Consider the following 15,078-nt stretch of genomic DNA (forward strand, 5'->3'; position numbering starts at 1 on the left):
AGCGTTCATGTGATGTTTAAATCTCAATTTCACAAAATTGACCCATGTGACTGATTTTGTGGTCCAGGGTCACATATATGAAAATATGTGTATTGAATGTCCCCCATTTAGATAGCTAAGTAAACGTGTGTGTGTGTGTGTGTGTGTGTGTGTGTGTGTGTGTGTGTGTCTCAGAGCTGTTGCAGCGCGAGCAGCAGGAGATGTCGGCTCAGTTGGCTAACCTGCAGAGTGACGTCCGGGTGAGTTACGGCAACGACGCGCTGATGCCGGACAGCACCGTGAGCCTGGACCTGCTGCCGGCCGAGGACTCGCCGGGCTTCGGCTTCATACACCCCGAGAGCTTCAACCAGCCCAACACACAGAACGAGGGTACGAGCTGGACGTATCCCAGCAGCCCCGGCTGCCATCCGACACCCGCTGTCACAGGAACACTGAGATCTGATCAGCAATTCATTACCAGTCTGCTCTCTAGGGCTGGCAAAATGGCTGAAAAGCTCAATTCAAAGTTCTATCTTAATCATTAGCAAAATTTGAATTGTAAAGGCAATGCTTAAAGGGATAGATCATCCAAACATTTAAATTAGCCCATGATTGATTTACTCTCCCTCAGGTCATCCTAGGAGTATATGACTTTCTTCTTTCAGACGAATACAATCAGAGTTATATTAAAAAATGTCCTGGCTCTTCCAAGCTTTATAATGGGAGTGAATGGCCGTTTCTGTTTTGAAGTCCATAAAAGTGCATCTATCCATGATAAAAGTGCATTTTATTTTTATATGATGGATAGATGCACTTTTATGATGGATAGATGCACTTTTATGATGGACAGATGCACTTTTATGATGGATAGATGCACTTTTATGATGGATAGATGCACTTTTATGATGGATAGATGCACTTTTATGATGATAGATGCACTTTTATGACGGATAGATGCACTTATGATGATAGATGCACTTTTATCATGGATAGATGCACTTTTATGATGGACAGATGCACTTTTATGATGATAGATGCACTTTTATGATGGATAGATGCACTTTTATGACGGATAGATGCACTTTTATGATGATAGATGCACTTTTATGACGGATAGATGCACTTATGATGATAGATGCACTTTTATCATGGATAGATGCACTTTTATGATGGACAGATGCACTTTTATGATGATAGATGCACTTTTATGACCGATAGATGCACTTTTATGACGGATAGATGCACTTATGATGATAGATGCACTTTTATCATGGATAGATGCACTTTTATAATGGACAGATGCACTTTTATGATGGACAGATGCACTTTTATGATGGATAGATACACTTTTATGGATTTCAAAACAGAAATGGCCATTCACTGCCATTATAAAGCATGGAAGAGCCAGGACATTTTTTAATATAACTCTGATTGTATTTGTCTGAAAGAAAAATGTAAAATACTCCTAGGATGACCTGAGGGAGAGTAAATCATGGACTAATTTTCACTTTTGGGTGAACTATCCGTTTAATGTTAGAGGAAAAAAGTACTGTATTGTCTCCTATGCCCACAAGAGGGCACAAGCGAGCGCAATAACCAAATATAAACCAAATCAAGCATCACATCTTTTATTGAAATGAAATGACGTTCACTTTTTAAAGTGCATTAACTTTTGAAGCAATTGTTCTTAAATAAAATATAATTTCTTTAATGTGCATGCAAGGAAAATTAGGTTACAATAGTTTATAAAACTGTTCGTGCATCAGAAACAGTTATTTATTAACAATGAGCAATATTAATCCTTATGTTCGTGCTAGGTGTGTGTGTGAATGGCGCTCAGCTTTATTAGTCAGATGAATCCTCAAAAAGCCTCTTTTCCTCCTGTGTTGATGTGAATATGAAGTGCATGAGTGATGCTCCTGTTTCTCCGCAGTTGAGCCGGTCGATGCCCGACCCGTCGCAGACCGAGGCTTCCCGACACGACCAGGTACGTGTGATCATGGAATATTTTTCATATTTTTAACATATGCTCATAATTGTGTTTCATAATGTAAACCTCACATCTGTTCCACATGGCTGTGAATTCAGTGACGTTTACTGCACATTTCGTTACATTATAAAACACAAACATGAGCACAAACACTTGCAGAATATTAATCTGAATATGGCAATATTTCCATTAGTGTTGAGTCATGTAAATGCCGTAATCTGATTGCCTGATTCAGTTCAGTTTAAGACGATATTCTGTTTCCACAAATTCTGATTTCCATCTATGAATTAAGCCTGTTTTCATTTTCATTTTATTTTTTCCAAAATTAATTTCCCCCCCGTTTAATTTAATGGTTCATTTAGATTTTAGTAATCAAAAAGCATGTCTAATTAATTGAAATCATGAAACATATACAATTTAACAACAATTAATTAAAATAGTTCATTTATTATTGTGTAATTTATGATATTTTCCTTGTTTGATTTATTTTGTTCTGAACATGTTGTAGCGCTTTGAGAAAGGTGCATTACAAATAAAATGTATTACTGTTATTAAAAGTTCATTTAGTTAAATTACATGTTTAGGGCCCTATGAAATAAGGTTTTTTTTTTTTTCTCAAATTCTTTTTTTTCTCTTTTAAGTTTTTTGGATTAAATATTCATGGTTTAATTAAATTTTAATAATCAAAAAAGCATGTCTAATTAATTGAATTCATAAAAACTACAATTTATTAATTTAAAAAATATATATATTTTCATTTCTATTAAATGATTTTTCCCCCCCAGAAATTCTGTGGTGTATTTTAATATTTCTGGCAATCAAATTAAGACATACAACATCATTTTTATCTTTTAATCATATTAAATTAAACAGCTTTTTTGTCAAACAAATAATTAACCATTATGCAGCTTGATGAAAATGTGACTAAGTTTTCATTGAGTTAAAATCAACACATTTACTCGACTAAAACTTGACAAGGTTGAATAAATAGTATATTTGACCCAGAACTTAGACTAAAACTAAATAAATAAAAATAGCTGACAAAATGAACACTATCTGAAACGTGTCAGAATAAAAACATTCGTAAAGGCCCTATACCAAGACGGATAACTATATTAGCGTCCACACCAGCGCACGATATCGTTCTGTTTATTATAATTGTGCAGTTTATGGCGTCTGTCGCTTTAAATGCTGGAGCTCTTAAAGCAAGATTCTGATTGGCTGTTCCAAATCAAATTGAAGACAAACTTGCAAATTATTTTCAAATCAGATTTGAAATGAATTCTAATTCCGTTCACCTCAAATTGAACGCATGACTCAAATTATCGAATTGCCGATGTTTTAATCGTTCATCAGCGGGAAAAAATCCCAACGATTTCGTTCCTCTGTCACTATCACTATAGTTGTGCTAAAGACTCTTTGTAAGTCCTTGGTGTTAATGCAACACGCCACTCGCTCCAGTGCATTATTTGCGATGTTAAATTTGCGTCTCTGGTTGTCGTTCAGTGTCTGGACTGAAGCCGGATGACATTCCTGAGCTGCGGATGGAAGCCGAAGAGAGACACAGCGAAGTTTACCACCAGAAACTGGTACGTACACGCTCGCATCACAGTACTCTAGCTAACGATGTGTTGCACGATTCAGTCGCCATGGCAACGCAACCCGCAGAAACCCTGGGGGTTATGTTGCCATGGCGACTGAATATATTAATTTAGACCATTTTAAGGCCTTAATTTGTGGAAGTTTTTAAGACCTATTGAAAAACTCTTAATTTGCACTTCCATAAATTGAGGCCTTAAAATGGTCTTAAATTCATAAAGTCGTGGCATTAAATGTTGCATGCATGCTTTCCAATACAAATATCTAAACAAGATACATTTACGTGAGATGGAAATGTAAAATTGAGTGAATAAATATGTCAAAACTTCTACATTAAGCTGATTTTTTTTGAGCCATTTGTAGATATTTGTTCTTGCATTAGTCATTTCAGAGAAAACAAAAAAAATTGTTTTACATTATTTCCATATTGTAGAGGTTTTGAGCAAACCGATTCAAGCTTCTTTTTTTTCTTCTATTCTTTTTTTCTTTTTTTGAAAAATGAATGAAAAAGTACCACATATCTGTTGGAAGATGTATTTTCAAACTCTGAAGTGTTTCTCCATAAACATTTACATTTAGAGAGCATATTGATATTCTATTGTATTGAGTTCCCTTCAGTTTATTTCTGAAATGTCTGTTTCTTGGTCTTAAATAAGTCTTAAATTTAAAACCTTCATCAAATCTTTAGAAACCCTGACGCCGCTGAGAGGACAGTGCCTGTAATCTGCTCTTCTCTCTTGTTTCCGGCGCTCAGGTTTTCTTCGCCGAGGACGTGAGCTCCAATAAGGGAGCTATTATTGGCCTGATGGTCGGAGGCGTTGTCATAGCAACCATCATCGTCATCACCCTGGTGATGCTGAGGAAGAAACAGTACACGTCCATCCACCACGGGATCATTGAGGTCAGTGCCAATTAGATGGGTAAGCCCCGCCCCCTTAGTTACGGTTGCTAACTCGGACAAACAAACAGAGTTGCTAACTGTCTCACAGTGAGAGCTCTCAGAGTGAAAGCCTTGTCGAGTCTCCTTCATTTATACAGCGCTTTAACAATATAGAGTTTCACAGCAGCTTTACAGTGATAACAGGAGATTACAGTAACAGAGAGTGTTTAGGCTTCACAGCAGATCTAGAATAAAGTTATTGTCCAGATAAAGTTAGTTTTGATTGATTCACTTCCGTTGTAAAGATCATTAGTTATTAACTTAGGGGCCGCTAACACACACCGCTCTAACTGAGAACCGTCTCCATTGACTCTGTATTGTGTGAAACTGCATCCTCGTATTTCTGACGTACAACAAAAAAACAAAACAATGTCTAAAAGATGTGACAAGATGTACAGCAAACAAGCTAAACAACCCAGAAATAAGTTTTATAAGCTGTCGACCTCAAAAAACGAGCGTTTAAGGAGACAGAAGTGGATACAGGCTGGAACAAATGAGTAAATTGTGGGATTCTGACACTCACTATGCACAGTAAACATTTTGTCACTGGTAAGTGAAATATCCAAATGTCAGTTTTATATATTATTTTTCTCTAAGCTAACCTGTCGCCGATTACGTTCCCCCCCAGTAGTTCTCAGAGTAATATGACACGTTACGCTCTGTCTCAATTGACCGTTTGCAAAGCCCCGCCCCCTTTAGTTACTGTTACTATGTCTGACAAGCCACGCCTCTCTCACACACACCATGTTCTCACACAGTGAAACACGTATTGCGGAGCAGAGAGGACACTGAACACACTGAGACAGGACAGACCAGCTTACTTTTGATCTCAAACAAAGTCTCAACTTTCAAATTTGGTCATTTTTTTAGAGATATAAACAATAAATAGCGTTCTGTGGCTCTTTAATGTGTCGTGACAGATCGCCTCAGTTAAAGCCGCTCGAGAACCGATCATCTCTTCCTTCTAGTTCATTTATAGCATCAAATAAACGTGAATGAACATCAGAAGGTATGTTGTTTTAACCGTGGATAGACGTTAATCTACTAACTCTCCTGACTGCTTTATCGGACAAAAATGGCGGATTATGATTGGTCAGATCGCCTGTCAATCAAACTCCCTGCGAAGGGTCAATTGCCTGTATCCACTTTTGTCTCGTTTTTTGGGGTCGACAGCTTATAAAAACGTATTTCTGTTTTTTTTAGCTTGTTTGCTGTACACCTTGTCACATACAAGGTGTGAACTTGTGAATCAGCGTCGTCTGCACATCGTTTTACCATGTTTGTAGCATAAACGCCATCAAAACGATGAGAGCTTCGGATCTTCCCATGTTTCTCTATGCCGCTGAAACCTAAAGATGTCCGAGTTCCCGTGCAACTGATACTCAACTGCCATTGGCTTATCTGCGTTCGAGAGGCGGGGCTTACCGATAGGTCAACTGTAGATGTGAGCAGGTGTGTAATGCGAATGGATTTGATTGACAGGTGGACGCTGCCGTGACCCCGGAGGAACGTCACCTGTCTAAGATGCAGCAGAACGGCTATGAAAACCCCACATACAAGTTCTTCGAGCAGATCCACAACTGATGGCGTAACTTACCCCCACCCGAACCCTCCTCATCTCCAGACGCTGCAGAGGACACCTGACACAAGCATCTCGTCTGCCATTGGCCAGTTCCCGTGAGAGACCACCTCTCATTGGCTGGACGGACAGTCACATGATCAGATTAATGCGGTTGGGGTCAGTTTCAGGTTGTTGAAGATTCCGTTTCAAATTGAATGCACAATTCAAATCGCAAATCCAACTGAAAGCATAATTCAAATTCATTCCAAATCAAATCGGGACGCATAATTCAAATTCAATTCAAATTGAACACATTATTTAAATTCAAAACACAAATCAAATTGAACACACAATTCAAATTCAATTCAAATCACAAATCAAATTGAATGCATAATTCAGATTCAACTGGAATTCAGATCACACATCATAATTCAAATTCATTCCAAATCAGATTTAATTCAAATCAAATCACAAATCAAATTGAATTCATTATTCAGATTAAATATTGGAATTCAGATCACAACTCATGATTCAATTTACAAATCAAACTGAACACAATTCAAATCAAATTCAATGCATAATTCAGATTGAATTTGAATTCAGATCACATCATCATAATTCAAATTCATTCCAAATGAGACTGAATGCATAATTCAAATTAAATTCAAAAACACAAATCAAATTAAATACAATTCAAATCAAATCACAAATCAAATTCAATGCATAATTCAGATTCACTTTGAATTCGGATCACAAATCATAATTCAAATTCATTCCAAATCAGATTGAGTGCATAATTCAAATTCAGTTCCAATTCAAATTACAAACCAGATTTGAGGGCAAACTTTCAAATTGATTTCAAATCAAATTGAACATATGATTCAAATTCAGTTCAAGTTCAAATCAAATTGAATCCAAAAATCAATTTGAATGCATCATTATAGTTGTTCATATTCAAACCACAAATCAGATTGAAGGCATAGTTCAAATTTGAATTCACTCCAGATTTTTCAACCATGACCTCCCATTGGCCGATTAAACACGAACACAATCAGATTAACGCTGTCAGATTTTGTTAATTTTTCAATTGAATGCACAGTTGAGTGTGTTGTGGTGTCCACTGCAGCGTCTGCTCTCTCTCGCACTACTAAACGAGTGAAACACTGGGATATCTGAGGGATGAACGTCCGAGACTTCATCCCGTCTCTCCCTCCTCTTCATCACTTCATCTCTTCATCACACATTGACTGCAGCTGCGCTGCGTTTGGTGATCACGGAAAAATCTAGTGGTAAAATAGATGTCCTTCTGAATGAGATCTTGAAATTGTTTGATTTGTTTCTGGTTTGTTTTTCAAGAAAAAAAAGAATAATTAAAAAAAAAGAAATTGCCAAAAAAAAGTGTTTTTTTGTTTGTTTTTGTTTTCAATCTTAAAGTAATGCAAAAAAAAAAAAAACTAGTTGTAACTATGTAGTGCATGATAGAAAAAATGATGAAGAAAATCTGCTATTTGGATCTTGGTCTTTTCTCATGTATAGACATTTTAGCAGAATTTAAACAGTAACTTGTGAAAATTAGATTTGAGTTGCACACAAAACTCTATTGGCTTCTGCTTTGATGCAACTTAACCCATTCTTTATTTGAATATTTTTTTATCCGGCTGAGATCCAGCGGTGGCTGTTGATGTACATTTACTGTCTTTAATGTTTTCGTCCTATGCATATCAGAGATTTATTTACTCCTTCTTTATAAACTGCTATTTAATTTCGATTTTCCATTGGACTCGTGGTTGTGTGTGTTTTTTAAGCGGGTGTTTGGGGGCGGGCGGGTTTTCGGGCCGTTTTCTGTATGTTTGTATCCAGTCGGTTTTGTGTTCTCAGATCACTGTATCCACAGATGTCTCTCTCTCTCTCTCTCTCTCTCTCTCTCTCTCTCTCTCTCTCTCTCTCTCTCTCTCTCTCTCTCTCTCTCTCTCTCTCTCTCTCTCTCTCTCTCTCTCTCTCTCTCTCTCTCTCTCTCTCTCCCCTCTCTCTCTGTGTTACTGAGAGAAACACCTTTATCTCACTGCAAAATCAAAAGAAAATGGTTTTGCATTGCAACATTTTATTTAATTTCACCCCAAATTGTTATTACTGTAATGCAACAAAAATAATTAAATATTATTTAAAGGGGCTATATGTACGAATTTGCATGTATTTATCGCTTTTTTATTGCTGATGTGTGAACAGTTTGTAACGAAACTTAAAAAAACAAGACCTTCCCCGATCCCTAGGTTGTCTATAGCCTTTAGACTGATGTTTATGTGAAGGACTCGGGACGTTTTTCCCGGGAAAATCAAAGGATGTGACGGTTACGTTCCCGTGAGTCTCTCTTCCGTTTAGTAGCACATGAAATGAAAGCTTATGTTTATGATAATGCCGACATATAGCCTCTTTAAATAGTATTTATGGTAATATTTGTACAGAACTGAATTGATTTAATGCTAATTTATTGTCATGTCCTGAATTACAATGAGAATTTGTGCTTAATTGACTAAATATGAAAATGCAAAAAAAATATGAATAGGCATCTTGCAAAATGTTATTGCATATATTGTTCTTTTGATTTTGGGGTGAAATATGATTTGTTGGAGATTCTCGTGTGTTCTGATGCATCTGTCACTCTCACCTCTTGTTGTAGAAAGCGTCACGTGACCGAATGTGTGGCTGGTTATCAGATTACCAGCATAAACCGATGGTTATGATTATGTGGCATCCAGCATTTACAGTTTATCAAAGTTTCATAATCCATAATCAAAACGCGTCTGATGAATGTCATAATCGTTTACAGAATCGTCTCAGCGATGACGTCACGCGTCGTTCGCACTGCTGTTCTCAGATCAGTGATGCATCATGGGTAATTATCAGTGTGGGTTGCTGTGGTTCAGAGATGATGAGGTTCTTTCTGTGATGTTTTTCTGTGTATCATTTGCTTTGACTGGAGAACAACTGCGCTTTCTACACTGTATTCCATAAATAAAGTTTTGAATGTACATACAGACTCTGTGTCGTGGCTCGTTTGTAGTAATAGATCAAACTGTATGGACAGGATTGCAATATGAGTTTCAATTACATTTATAATGTAAGTGTGCAGTAGTTTAAATAGATGTGGACAAAATAAATAAATGGATAGTAGCATGTGGAATTAGATTTGTGTATGTGTGTGTATGTGTATACACACACACACACACACACACACACACTACCGTTCAAAAGTTTGGGGTCAGTAAGATTTTTAATGTTTTTAAAAGAAGTGTCTTCTGCTCACCAAGGCTGCATTTATTTGATTAAAAACAACAACAACAACAGTAATATTGTAAATATTATGACCATTTAAAATGACTGTTTTCTATTTTAATATATTTTAAACTGTCATTTATATCCTGTGATCAAAGTGTCACATGATCCTTCAGAAATCACTCTAATATGATGATTTGATGATCAAGAAACATTTATGATTATTATCAATGATGAAAACAGTTGTGTACAATTTTTTTTTTCTAAATTCTTTGATGAATAGAAAGTTCAAAAGAACAGCATTTATTTAAAATAGAATATTTTCTAACATTATAAATGTCTTTACTGTAACTTTTGATCAGTTTAACTCATCCTTGATGAGTAATAGTATTGATTTATTTTATTTATTTCCCCCAAAAAATAAAATTAAAATTCTTACTGACCTTAAACTTTAGAACGGTAGAGTTTAATGTTACAAAAGCTTTAGATTTCAGATAAATGCTGTTCTTTTCAGCATCATGAAATATGTACACAACTGTTTTCAACACTGATAATAATGATAAATGTTTCTTGATCATCAAATCATCATATTAGAGTGATTTCTGAAGGATCATGTGACACTGAAGACTGGAGTAATGATGCTGAACATTCAGCTTTGATCACAGGAATAAATTACACTTTAAAATAGAAAACAGTAATTTTAAATTGTCATAATATTTCACAATATATATTTTATCAAATAAATGCAGCCTTGGTGAGCAGAAGAGACTTCTTTTAAAAACATTAATATCTTAGTGACCCCAAACTTTTGAACGGTAGTGTGTGTGTGTGTGTGTGTGTGTGTGTGTGTGTGTGTGTGTGTGTGTGTGTGTGTGTGTGTGTGTGTGTGTGTGTGTGTGTGCGCGCGCTATAAATTAATATAAAAAATCAACTAGAAATTAGTGTTCACATGAACAGAATACTCAGGTTATGATTTTATTTGGGAATATTTATTACCACAGGTATTACATGCCTGCTATTATTTTATCATATTTACATATTCATTGTATTTCAATGTGTTCATCTCTTTGTATATCCTTGTAGTGGCATGTCATGTTTTATACATATTTTTAATATATTTAGATAAATTTAAAGTCAGTATTTAGTCTTCACGTGAACAGAATCCTTAATGATTTTATTTTATTTGAATGATCGATTACATTTCTGTTATTAATTGTCATATTGCCGCCATATATAACGGCTTAATCATTTCCACATCACTTTTGTACATTCTCTGCACAGAAACTGAATAAACCTTTACAGTCTGCGATATAAACACTGTCTCCCTCTGCTGTCTAAATATCAATATTCCTCATATATGTTTTTTTTTTAAATAGGCTAATTATATATATATATATATATATATATATATATATATATATATATATATATATATATATATATATATATATATATATATATATATATATATATATAAATGGCCAAATCACTATTTAAACACACACACACACACACACACACACACACACACACACACACACACACACACACACACACACACAAAATTAAAAGAAAGGCCTCGCTATTTCACAAAACAGAAAATTATATATTGTATAGCCTATTTTACGATATTGAACGATATTTTAAAGTAATAACTTTCGTATGTACTTAGTATGATCAAAGTTGATGGAGAATTTCAAGGGAGGACCCGATTCGTCATAACACCGGTAGTGAATGGTGCGTCATACCCATAAGCACGCGCGGTGACTCGGAAGCACTTAGCGTCATCTGTTCTTCTGTGCATCGGGTGTCAAACACAAGGTTAGACGTGATATTAATCTTTATGTTGTTTGTTTCGAATGAAAATGAGAATATAATTGTTATGCTTGTGTGTATAAACTCTTGTGTGTGTTTTAAACAGCAGTAACTTAGCGCTTTACTGCGCGTGAGCTCAATGTCATCAATCGAGTCACTGGTGTTAATGAACGTTTTAAAACTCAAGATATGAATTAATATGATAATCAAGCGTTAATTAAACATCAGCGAGAGAGATTAGTCAAAGTCCCCTGATTATTAAACATAAGTACCATGTAGTATCATGTAAATAAGGATTTGTGGAATTAGCACAAATGTATAGAAAATGTTTATGACACAAACATGTGAAATTATGGCATCATAAGTCATGGTTATAACTTAGTATGCAATAATGTTGTAATTAAGATTTATCAAAGCATGATTTTTATGTCTAATGTAGCAGAAATGGGATTCCATACACACGGGTATCAAAAATATTAAAACCAAAACGCATTAATTTTTAATTACATTTTATGTGTTTGCAATGTTTTTCAAATATGTTGTGATCGCACTTTAACAAAGGTGCATTTATTTTTTATGGAGAATTTGTAATTTATTTGAATATTCTTAAAGTTATTTGAAAAGGTTGAATTTTTTGTCATTATATAATCGGTGGCATTAAATGGTTTTAAAGGGATCGTTCACCCAAACCTTCATCCATCATGACAGTATTATAATATAACATGCAGCTGTATGGATTAAAAATCATGGGATTTTATGTGAACTATTCCTTTAAGATGACAGTAATATAGTCCCAATTTTTTCCGGGACGATAAACCGCCCAACGGAGTATTTGTGGTGATTGTCCGTGTGTGTGTGTCTGTCAGTGATTGTCCGTGTGTGTTTGTCCCTCCGGCAGCATCATGGCTCTTCATCGGCTCTTCCGGCTGTCGTCTCTGTTGCGTTCGGCCGTGAGTGTGTCGCTGCGCAGGAACATCGGTCTCTCCGCTGTGCTCTTCAACAAAACCAGAGACCTGGATCCCGTGCAGAAGCTGTTCCTGGACAAGATCCGCGAGTACAACTCCAAGAGCAAGTGTGTTGATCCAGCTGATACACACTCACTGACTCACTCACTCACTCACTCATTTGCTCACTGACTCACTCACACACACTCACTCACGTTCACTCACTCACTGATTCGCTTGCTCACTCACACACTCACTGATTCGCTTGCTCACTCACACTCTCACTGACTCACTCACTCGCTCACTGACTCACTCACACACTCACTCACTGATTCGCTCACTCACTCACTCACTCACTCACTGATTCACTTGCTCACTCACACTCACTGACTCGCTCACTGACTCAGTCACACACTCACTCACTCACTGATTCGCTCACTCCCTCACTCACTCACACACTCACTCACTGATTCGCTTGCTCACTCACTGATTCGCTTACTCACTCACTCACTCACTCACTCACTCACTCACTCACTCACTCACTCACTCACTCACTCACTCACTCACTCACTCACTCACTCACAGACTCACTCACACACTCACTCACTGATTCACTCACACACTCACTGACTCACTCACTCACTCGCTCACTGACTCACTCACACACTCACTCACTGATTCGCTCACTCACACACTCACTCACTGATTCGCTTGCTCACTCACTGATTCACTCACTCACTCACTCATTCACTCACACACTCACTGACTCCCTCACTCACTCCCTCACTCACTCACACACTCACTCACTGATTCGCTCACTCACTCACTGATTCGCTTACTCACTCACTAACTCATTCACACACACTCACTGACTCACTCACTCGCTCACTCACACACTCACTCACTGATTCACTCACTCACACACTCACTCACTGATTTGCTTGCTCACTCACTGATTCACTCACTCACTCACTCACTGACTATCATACACTGATTGATTGACTCACACTCACACACTCGCACTCACTCAGTGATTCGCTCACTCACTCGCTCACTCACTGACTCACACACTCACTCATTCGCTTGCTCGCTCTCTCTCTCTCTCTCTCTCTCTCTCTCTCTCTCTCTCTCTCTCTCTCTCTCTCTCTCTCTCTCTCTCTCTCTCTCTAATTGGCTTTATTGGCATGACTTGTCTTGTACAGTATTGCCAAAGCATTGATCATTACATAAGCAATGAACAAATAATCAATAAATCAAGCAGTAAACAAATGCATGAATACATTTATATAAACAAGACATAACAAGAAAAATAATTAAGATTAAAAAAAAGAAAAAGAAACATTTTTACCTACATTCAGGCAAGATAAGAATATTTCTGACTTTAGTTTTGTCCACTGGCTGACTCTCTCTCTCTCTCTGTGTGTGTGTGTGTGTGTGTGTGTGTGTGTGTGTGTGTGTGTGTGTGTGTGTGTGTCAGGTCCTCAGGTGGAGTGGTTGAAGCGGGTCCAGACTATCAGAAGAACCTGACGGATGAGCTGACGAAGCTCCAGCGCCTGTACGGCGGAGGAGATCTCACCCAGTTCCCCCAGTTCAAGTTCCCCGGTGAGCCTGGATTCGTTCAGCACAGGATTAAACACAACTACTGACATAAGATCCAAGAACACCAGGGGCTTTCACTCCGGAGGAACCTTTTCATAGTTCCTAGAAATCGAAAATTGAATCGAGAATCTTTATCGAATCGAATTGAGAGCTTGCGAATCGAAATCGAATTGAATTGGAACATCTGAATTGACACCCAGCGCTATTAAATACACATGACACTCGTCTGCGTCTCACTGTATGAACGCATGAACTTCACCTCCGGAGTCTCTTCCGCAGCGTTTCACCACTCCACTTCAGAAAACTAGCGGCAGAAACACACACTCACACACTCCAAAATAATGCCACAGTTTAAGGCGAGACACGGCTGGCAGATTTTTGGATATTTGTCTTCAATAACATGTCTTCTTTCAGACTTGTGGTGAAAAAAAGTCCGAAATACACATTTAGGTCTTTATTTTTCTACACTTTGTCTGTTTGCGTCTGTAGATTTCTCATAAATTCAACAAAAGTTGGCGTTCTTAATCAACACACTGCTCCGCCATCTCTGTACAACTAGTTTGAAGTTGGATGCGTGAGCTGATCAGGATGAATGACATGTCGGAGGTTTACTGGTTTACGGTTGAACTAGCCGTTAGCTTGTTTAATGATATGTGTGTTGTTGTTTCCTCAGAACCCGCACTGGAGGAGGTGGTGCCTAAATGATCAACTTCTGGAAATCTCTACACAATATTTAATAAACAAACTTTGGTTCAAAACTCATTTTGTGTCTGTGATGTCCAGGTTTTTGAATCGCTCTCCTGAACGTTCATGTAAAATGTTATTAAAGTCCCCCTGTAGTGAAAATCCAGCTGTTAATGTTGTTTGTGTTTATGTGGTGTTTTTAATCTGCTTTAAGACAAACCATGTTTAAACTCAAAAGTCGACAGCATTGCTGAGTATTTCCTCCTTAAAACTGCAGTGAACCAAAGACAGTCTCAAAAACACGCTTTGAAATCGCTCGTGTTTCTGACGTCACAAACTACCTTGTAACCAATCAGATCAACGTGTGATCGTCAACCAGTGGATCTCTGAGCTGAGTGAGTGAGTGGAGGCGGGGCTCATTTGCATATTCATAGAACCACGCATACTAAATGAGGCAAGGGTGTCGAGTTACATTCAAGACATTTTAAGGCATAACAATTTTTTTTTCATGGAAATAATGTTTAAATATGTCTTTTTTGTGATCAAAGATGAGTTTTAAGGGATAAAATGATTAATAACTTTATTAATAATGAGTTAATAACTACATTATATTCAAACGAGACCTGAAAAGTCTTACCAAATAGTTTAGGTTTTAATAAAATTTAATTTCGGGTCCAATTCTCACTATTAACTA

The 15,078-nt window shown here is 37.1% G+C and overlaps 2 protein-coding genes across 3 annotated transcripts in view; both read left to right on the plus strand.

The window, feature by feature from the left end:
• The window catches only part of appa (amyloid beta (A4) precursor protein a), a 49,562-nt gene extending 40,459 nt beyond the window's left edge, over positions 1–9,103 (plus strand). Inside the window, exons 13-17 of the mRNA XM_081361852.1 lie at positions 175–369; positions 1,913–1,966; positions 3,476–3,558; positions 4,323–4,469; positions 5,991–9,103. Coding sequence (XP_081217978.1) covers positions 175–369; positions 1,913–1,966; positions 3,476–3,558; positions 4,323–4,469; positions 5,991–6,092 — 581 coding nt within the window. The 3' untranslated portion in view covers positions 6,093–9,103. The remainder of the gene's footprint in view (positions 1–174; positions 370–1,912; positions 1,967–3,475; positions 3,559–4,322; positions 4,470–5,990) is intronic.
• A 1,980-nt stretch (positions 9,104–11,083) lies between these two features.
• On the plus strand, positions 11,084–14,462 carry atp5pf (ATP synthase peripheral stalk subunit F6). 2 transcript variants are annotated; one of them, XM_081361863.1, is made up of 4 exons: positions 11,084–11,163; positions 12,056–12,229; positions 13,579–13,703; positions 14,374–14,462. In XM_081361863.1, exons 2-4 carry the CDS (start codon positions 12,060–12,062, stop codon positions 14,403–14,405), a joined length of 327 nt encoding a protein of 108 aa, XP_081217989.1. In that variant the 5' UTR covers positions 11,084–11,163; positions 12,056–12,059; the 3' UTR covers positions 14,406–14,462. The 2 variants fall into 2 exon arrangements, with proteins under 2 accessions (XP_081217989.1, XP_081217990.1); XM_081361864.1 differs by having other exon boundaries at positions 11,099–11,163; positions 12,024–12,229.
• Positions 14,463–15,078: the final 616 nt, after the last annotated feature.

This window comes from Scardinius erythrophthalmus, assembly GCF_964197995.2.
Source record: "Scardinius erythrophthalmus genome assembly, chromosome: 3".
Classification (NCBI taxonomy): Eukaryota; Metazoa; Chordata; class Actinopteri; order Cypriniformes; family Leuciscidae; genus Scardinius; species Scardinius erythrophthalmus.

What these genes read in the sequence shown, in the direction of transcription:
- atp5pf (XM_081361863.1), top strand. Translation starts at nt 12,060, where the DNA reads ATGGCTCTTCATCGGCTCTTCCGGCTGTCGTCTCTGTTGCGTTCGGCC. An exon ending in GAGTACAACTCCAAGAGCAA is followed by an intron (nt 12,230 to 13,578) that starts GTGTGTTGATCC and finishes TGTGTGTGTCAG; the next exon opens with GTCCTCAGGTGGAGTGGTTG. An exon ending in CCCCCAGTTCAAGTTCCCCG is followed by an intron (nt 13,704 to 14,373) that starts GTGAGCCTGGAT and finishes TTGTTTCCTCAG; the next exon opens with AACCCGCACTGGAGGAGGTG.